Genomic DNA, 8,521 nt, shown 5'->3' on the forward strand with positions numbered 1-8,521 from the left:
CCATAGCTACCTGGACAGTGCAAGCTCTATTGAGAAGTTTATTCTAGTCACTGTCACTAGTATTATAAGATGACAAGTAGTAAGTGATTTACCTAAAAATTTAAAGATGTATTACTTTACCTCATGTTGTATTTCCAAATCCCACATCCCATTTTTAAACATAAATGAGTATGTTTCAGTTGGCCAAGGTTTTTCCATGGGTATTTCAGAGTATATTGCAGGAAAGGCAAGTATATTGCAGTCAAGCAAGCCTTGAATACCTTTCCATCTCCTAGGTTATTCAAATATGAATCCATTGACTGAATAAAGGGGAAAAACCTCACAGTCAAAACTTTCAGTGCCTGCTGTTGTTCTTATTTTTTTGGTTGTTCATTTGCACTGTAACACAGCCAATGTCTGTCCAAGGTCAGGTAAACAGCAAAGGGCTCACTCTCAGAATGTCATATGCAGTACCTGTAAATAAGGGTGGTAAGATTGAGGTAGACAATCATTAGGATTGTGCAAGACAGAGATAAGCCTGTCAGTCACCTCTTCCCAAAATGAAGCATGAAATTACAGCTTTTAGCAGAAATGTTAAGGGATTTGGTTGGGGTTTTTTTTGTTTGTTTGGGGGGAGGGGTTATTTGTTTAATTGATTGGGTTTTGTTTGGTTTGGTAGGTTTTGTTGTTGTTGTTGTTTTTTTATCCCCTTTGGTTGATTGGTTGGTGGTGTGGTTTTTTGGGTTTTTGTTTTTTGTTTGTTTGTTTGTTTTTTTCTCAGCAGGCTCATAAAGCAAAGATCCAGAAGGTTTCTCTTCCATTCTGTCTGTAATGCTTTCTGTTGTGCTGGCTGTTACAGAATCACAGGATGTTAGGAGTTGGGAGGGACCTCCAAAGATCATCAAGCTAACGCCCCTGCCAAAGCAGGATTACCTATGGCAGGCCACACAGGGATGCATCCAGCTGGGTTTTGAAAGTGTCCAGAGAAGCAAATGGTGTAATAAGAATTTCACTATGTAAGTAAAAGGTCTCTTTTGCTGTGATAAGTATTTGACCATACTGAGCACATGAAACCCTTTCAGGTGCAGACATGCTGGTTACAAAACACTCTTCTAGGATGCCCCACTGGAGCACAGCAGACTGATGAGGATAACTGTTACCAGGATGTTATCCATCAGTTTAATAGTTTTCTGTCCCTGATTATTTTCTGCATAACGGTAATATCTGCTTTTGAGCAGCAGTTTCGTAGTGCTTTACTTCAGTAGCCCTGTAGTGACAGTCTCTCAGGTTCTAGGCTAATGACTCAGAGCTGTCACCACCAAGACTAGGTCTGGAATAAGGATTCTCTGCTGCCTCTTTCAGGATCCCTTCCCCACTGTTACCTGCACTGGGTGAACCATGTCATCCTAAAGCACCTTTTATGGAAGAATAAAAAGAAGTACCTGAGATCTATATCTTTAAATAAGACCTTCAGAACTAGCCACCTCCTAAATGCAAAAGTTTCAAGATATCTTTCAAGGCCCAATACTGATCTCTGCTGATAAAATCTGCAACTGCTGAAGCCTCATGACCTCAGACCATCCACACTTAATATGATTCTCCACATAGGTTTCTCCATATTCTTTAAATACAACTATGGATTGCAAGTCCTGCCTTTTTTCTGGTTCAGCTTGCAAAGTTTGTCAGCTCATGTTTATGGTAGTTTCATCTGTTTGGTTTTTTGTAGTTAAACAGAATACATGGGATATGACTGCCTCACATTTGACCCTCATTAGAAACAACTTGTCAGAACACCACAGAGAGCTTTACCTTTTGACATTACTGCCTCTTCTACTCAGAGAGGGCAGCAAAGTATTGCAGATTTGGGATCACGAGGCCTGTGGCTGTGAGGTGTAATTTATGTTAGTAAATTTCTTTAATACACATGGTCTGAAAGGAAAAAATGGAAGGCAATCATAACATTACTACTAAACTGCCCTTCAGCTTTTTGTTCTTTAAGCTATGGGTGTCTGTTTTAAGTGGAGACATACAGCAATCCTGATAGCTGTGGAAAGAATCCCAGCAAAAGCATACTGTCTGGAGAGTTTGGAATTCATCCCAAAGGGGAACACTGCATGACTCATCTGGCATGAAGAGAAATGCTTTAAATTTAGTCATACAATGAACAAAACACTGAAGTGGATTTGCAGCACTTTGAAAAGTATGTCTGTTGCTGTATTAGATATTTTCATTACACCTGCTGGCAGCCTGCACTCTGTGCTGGGTTAAGAACTGGCTGGAGGCCTAAGCCCAGAGAGTGGTGGTGAATGGTGCCACTTCCAGCCAGTCACTAGTGGTGTCCCCCAGGGATCAGTGTTGGGCCCAATCCTATTTGATATCTTTATTGATGATCTGGATGAGGGGTTGAGTCCATCATCAGTAAGTTTGCAGATGACACCAAGCTGGGAGCAGATGTCAGACTGTTAGAGGGTAGGAGGGCTCTGCAGAGGGACCTTGACAGGCTGGACAGATGGGCAGAGTCCAAAGGCATGAGATTTAACACATGTAAGTGCCAGGTTCTACACATTGACCACAACAGCCCCATGCAGCACTACAGGCTGGGGTCAGAATGGCTGGAGAGCAGCCAGGCAGAAAGGGACTTGGGGGTACTGGTTGACAGTAGACTGTGAACACAAGCCAGCAGTGTGCCTGGGTGGCCAAGAAGGCCAATGGCATCCTGGCTTGTATCAGGAATGTGGTGGCCAGCAGGAGCAGGGAAGTCATTCTGCCCTGTGCTCAGCACTGGTTAGACCACACTTTGAGTACTGTGTCCAGTTCTGGGCCCCTCAATTTAAGAAAGATGTTGAGTTGCTCAAACGTGTCCAGAAAAGGGTAAGAAAGCTGATGAAGGGTCTGAAGCACAAGTCCTGTGAGGAGTGGCTGAGGGAGCTGGGGTTGTTTAGCCTGGAGAAGAGGAGGCTCAGGAGAGACCTTACTGCTGTGTACAACTACCTGAAGGGTGATTGTAACCAGGAGGGGGTTGGTATCTTCTCCCAGGAAATCAGTGACAGAAAAAGAGGACACAGTCTCAAGCTGCACCAGGGGAGATTTATGCTGGATATTAGGAAGAAATTCTTCAGAGAAAGAGTGATTGGCCATTGGAATGTGCTGCCCAGGGAGGTGGTGGAGTCACCGTCCCTGGAAGTGTTTAAAATAAGACTGGATGAGGAACTTAGTGCCATGGTTTAGTTGATTAGATGGTGTTGGGTGATAGGTTGGACTTGATGATCTCAAAGGTCTTTTCCAACCTGGTTGATTCTGTGATTTTCAGATTCTTACAAGCTTGCTTGTTTCTTTCCTGGTTTCCCAGTATACAGAAGCTAGATGACACTATCCCTCGGTCTTGATCTCATCTGAAGACGGGAGGGTATTTCCTTGGTAATGCAGGAAACTCTTTTGCAGGCAACCTTTTAGATTGATGTAAATGGAGAAAATTATGAAATTATTCTGCTTGGTTTGTCATAGATCTGTGGAATTAACAATGGCTCTTCTTCAGCCTTTCAGTTTATACAGATAAACCTTAAGAGAAAATGTGTTCCTGCTTAGTAATTCAGAGCAGTTCACCTGCAGTCCATGGCTTACAAGGCAGAGATGGAAGAGATGGTGCTGAAGGTGAAGAGGGAGAACCAGGTACAGAGCTATAACCATTTAGCAATATTGTACTTTTCACACTCCCTACCATCCCTGCAGTCTTGTTTCATGCTTCCTTCAGTCTTTCATTTTAGCTTTTTTTTACTTATCTCCTTTCTCTTCTGCCCCATTAACCTTGCACAATTTCAGGAAGCTGAAAATGTTTTCTGTATTTATAATGCTACTCTAGATATTTAGGTTTTAATAATTAAAAAAAAAAAAATCTTGTCAGCCCATATACCAGAAATGTAATGAGATTTTAATCTGATTATACCATTTGTACTCTGAATTACTTAGTTTCCTATGATATCCTACTAAATGATTATTGCTTTTTCTATCCAGGGGCCAGCTCTCAAAATCAGAAATCATGCTTTCTAGATTTGGTTGCTAATCTGATGGTCATAACTTGATTGCTTCATGCTCACTAAGATCCAACAACGGAATTCCCTCAAGGTATGATCTATCAGTTAGGTAATATCCTTTTTTTCATCCACTGCTGCAGTCAGCAAATAGATCAGCAAGTGCTTTCTGTCATGTAGTAGAACCGAGTCATCTGCTCTCCCAAGTTGCCAAATCATAGTTGCTGTCTAAACACTTAATAAATACATATGGAATTGTATACTTTCTTACCATATCCTGTCTGTGTTGTCATGTGTATACCACACATCTTGGAGTTGCATAACTGCTTTTCAACCTCCAAGCAAACTCCCATCATTATCAATACCACTTGATGTGAGCTATGACATAAAAATTCAGCAGCATATATTGATATTCTGTATATGCATTTTCTAGTTCTTGTACCCCTAGTATGCCTTCTGCAATTTCATGGTTGAAATAAGTAAAGCCAGCACTATCGGGGTCAACAAACTGCTTCAGAGACAGTCTTATTTTTATGATTTAGCTAATTTTCTAGATCATACACTGTAAAGTTTGATTGGATTACAGATGAATTGAATTTCTGGTTGTAGAGCATGGGTAGTTCTGCAATAACAAGAGACAGCATTAATTTCACCAGCTTTCAGTGTCGTGAGTAGGTGTAGTAAACAATTTTTTGCTAGTAAATAAAGCTTTCTGCAGGAGAAATTTCATTTTTCTGAGATGTTTTTATTTCCCTAGGAAAAAAAAAGAAAAAAAAACATGGAAAAAGAGTCAGTGTTTGATACTCTTCGTTGAGCACTAAGAAAACAGAGTGGAAGAAAAACTTAAGAAAATATTTAAATTATTTTATTTTAAAGCAAACTGTAGGAGAAGAATTGAGAGGTCTACAGGGTTTCCCTGAAAAAGCAGGACCCCCATCAATATAAGGAGATTTAGGACCACAAGGAGAGAAAGGAGAAAAAGGAGAATGTTCAAGTAAGAAATAAATTTCTCATGTTCCTATAATCAGTTTTTCTTCATTTAATGTATTGTCCAGAAAATATTTATGTGGATGTCTGGCATTCTTGTAACTTCATTTGTGGAAAGGTGTGATTTCCAGAACTATGAGGAGCAGAAAGATAAACCATCTGTTACACAGGAGATGAGCTGGCCAATGTAACTAGGGGAACAAAGTGTCTCAAATGAGTCATAAGTTTATTGTATGTGAGTGACATAACAAACAGCATGTTTTTTCCTTCATTCTTTGCCTGTTTGTGTAGTTTTTAATTCAGCTTTAATTAATTTAAAATTGTTTATATGTGTGTGGTTTGCCTTTAAGAAGCAGATTTTTGCTTCTGAATAGAAGATGACTTTGGCAGCATTGAGAATTCAAAGCCTACCCACCCAAGTATTTATCCTGGTCAAGGATAAGGCTCTTCCAGTGGAACAAATCTGTAATGTGGCCTGTGGTTTCTGCTCTGGAGACCAAATAGCTCTCACATGACATCAGGTTACAGGAGGGCTAATCATCTCAGAAACAATAGTTGTGTTGTCATTGTAATATAAATTACCAAGTAACACTCTTAACTCCTAGTTATAGTGACCAATGACCAGCAGAGACAAAAGCACAGATTTTGGAGGCTGAACTAAATAGGTACAAAAAAAGTTTGGTCAAATCATTGATTTGTTTTCTTTTTAGCCTGATAAAATGATAGAAATGCCTGTGCTGGAGAAGCAAAACATTAGGCTGAAGCAAATATTACAAATTTCTTTTGCGGTGCTCATGGGACATGGTCATTATTTAAATGCTGTCTCACTGAATGCATCCTTCCTTCACCGACCTGCCAAGCATGAAGGATCACTTTGCCAGCACATGGGGCAGGGACTTTGTTAACATGGACTGCAGGATCAGCTGCTGTTGTCTGGATATTTGTGTTTTAAGCATTGTATTACAGTTCTCTTACTGCCTTAGTTCTAGATAATTTTCATTGAGTAGGGACAGAGTGGAATGCTGTCTGCCTGAACAGATACTGTGTGAAAATTTTCAAAGAACACCTCATCAGTGTGTTTCTAGCCCTGGTACAAATGCTACATTAGGAAAAGTACAAGGTCCAACATTGTTCTTAAACTAACTTGGGAGGAAATGCCAAAGGCTGCAGCTTGCCACAGGATGAAGTTCAGCAGAATCAAGTTATGTAGCTCTATGCCACACACTGGCCATGCTTCCAAGGAGAAAGCACAACTTTAAAGCCATAGCTGTGTGTAGTCTGAAAGTTAAGCTGCAATTTTGGAGCAAGAAATTGAAGGGCAAGGAAATTCTAAAAGATTGGTAGCAGTAATCTCCAGCCATCTCCCTTTGTTCTCCTGTGCTCCCTCAGATACCAGCGTCCTAGAAAAGGGTATTTGACCCTACTGTGTAGGTTTTATCTTTCACAGAAGCACAGCGGGAGTTCCCTGCCTCCGAGAGCATTGTGCTGCTGGCACCATCAGGGGAAACTTTCAACTCTGCATATCTTCCAGGGTTTGTATCTTTGTTAAAATGTGGTAAACATCTTTTACACTAATCCCCAAAAATTCTTTAAGACAGTAAGATAAAATAACTTTCCCATTAAAGACAGCAGCTATGTTTCAAAGGAACTGCTGCCAGTGGTTTTTACTAAATGAACAAGGGCTTTGCTTTCCATTGACTTTTCATGAAAGCCTGTAAAGGGTTTGAACTATATGTTCCTACTTCTTCTAAGGTAATTTATATTTTCCAGAGAAATACTCCATTTCCCAGGCTCGCTAAAGCTTCCGCTATGTCTCCTCTCCCTGCTGTGTGCCATTACAGTTCTCGGCTTTGGCTTCTGTGATAAAGCTGAAGGATATAGAAGACCACCTAATTGCAGTTCAGTTCCTTTGTATTTTAACAGATCTGTGATTTTTGCACTGAAACCTGGCAAGTTATTTTGCCATGAGTCTAATTTGAGTATGAATTCCTTCAGATCCTGATGTAAGAGCTGTATGAACTAGAAATGAAAAACATTAGAACAAGGCTTGTGATCTAGATTCTTATGAAATTCCATTTTTCTTGAAGTGTGGACTTGATATTTCCAGGTGTCTGTTTTGTTTGACTGCTAAGGGTTTCTGCCTCCATCTTCAACAAACAGTCTTTTTATAGCTGTTCTTAGCTGCTTCTGAAGCACAATTATGATGTGGGTAAGTGACTATAGCACAGTCAATATTTGGTATAACACAATTACGTAAACTTTTGGGTTTAGCTTTGATTTTAAACAATATCAAGAGTATTGGTGAAAAAAATATTTGTCTCAGTTGCAAGAGAAGATACTCCTGGCAACAGAAAATTCCTGTGTGCAAAGGCTAGAAGAGCAGTTGCCTCTCCTAGTAATGAGGCTGAGAATATAGCTTTAAAAGACTTAATACCTTCAAAGCAGGCTTATACAGAGATATCTGATGAACAGACAGAAGGCAGGTTCATGTGTGGGAATAAAGAGGTTGTAACTTACAGAAACTGAAATGCTAGAGAACCAAATAATCTGAAAAAATGAAGAGTATGCAGTAATACAAGACTCTGGAATATGGAATAATCTTAATTGTTCAAATTCTCATTCATTATGTGTTTGAGAATCCTTGAGCTAATTGATCTAAGAAACCCCAAAGTTTTTGCTCTCCAGTATGTGGGTTGATAATAGAAGTTGCTTCCAGTGAAGGTGGCCTGTTGTAACTAGAACCAGACTGTATTTATAATTGGTTTTTTTCTATATCTCTGTCATTTGAAACTCCTAATAAAATACAAGTTTAATTTTTTTCAATCATTATGAATTAAATTTTGTCTATCATAGTGGTAGTATAGCTAATTTGGCATGTTCAGCAGGATGCTTTTTATACCTTCCTATGAGTGTCTCATGAATGCAAGATGAAAATAATGGTATTACTGTCCCCGTGTTGCTTTTGTTTTGTTCTTTTATCATGTAATTAATGAACAGTGCATACAGTATTATGTTATTTCAGTATTTAGTGATGGCTTTGTTCCTAGAGTGCTTTTACCTTAGTTCTACAATTGACTGATAATGATCTCATAAAGCTTAGAGTGTTTTTTATTGTCTGGGTACAGAGGTCCATTGCACACAAGCAATTACTGACATGTAAATAATTTCTTTGAGTTTCAGCTACTCCAGTGCTGTTTTTTTTTCCTGTGATAAGAAAATGAAATATGCTGTAACTACAAAAAAGAGTAAAATGCCCAGCCAGGTTGCTTTGCATTTGAAATACAGGAGATACAGATGAAGACTTAAATGTTGTAGAAAGCAGAAAATTTTTGTCTTAAATACAGGTGTCTACTAGTAAAATGTGCTCCAAGTGGAATTCAGCTCCTGCAGAGAAACGGTAGAAAGCCTTATTTACATGATTAGGTCCTTAATGTGAGAGAAGTGATACCATAGGCTTTTATTATTTTCCTGATGGGAGCATATTTCACCTCAAGTGAACTACCAAAAGGTGAACTACAGGGTAGGAA

At 39.3% G+C, this 8,521-nt stretch overlaps 1 protein-coding gene across 1 annotated transcript; it reads left to right on the forward strand.

Annotated features, from left to right (window-relative positions):
- Window positions 1-2,139: 2,139 nt before the first annotated feature.
- Window positions 2,140-7,629, forward strand: LOC128968289 (mannose-binding protein-like). The gene is given in 6 exon segments (XM_054382701.1): window positions 2,140-2,179; window positions 3,523-3,648; window positions 4,894-5,001; window positions 5,620-5,691; window positions 7,318-7,544; window positions 7,546-7,629. Coding segments are annotated over 6 exon segments (657 nt in total).
- The last annotated feature ends 892 nt before the right edge of the window (window positions 7,630-8,521 follow it).

This window comes from Indicator indicator, chromosome 7 (assembly GCF_027791375.1).
Source record: "Indicator indicator isolate 239-I01 chromosome 7, UM_Iind_1.1, whole genome shotgun sequence".
NCBI classification, from domain to species: Eukaryota; Metazoa; Chordata; class Aves; order Piciformes; family Indicatoridae; genus Indicator; species Indicator indicator.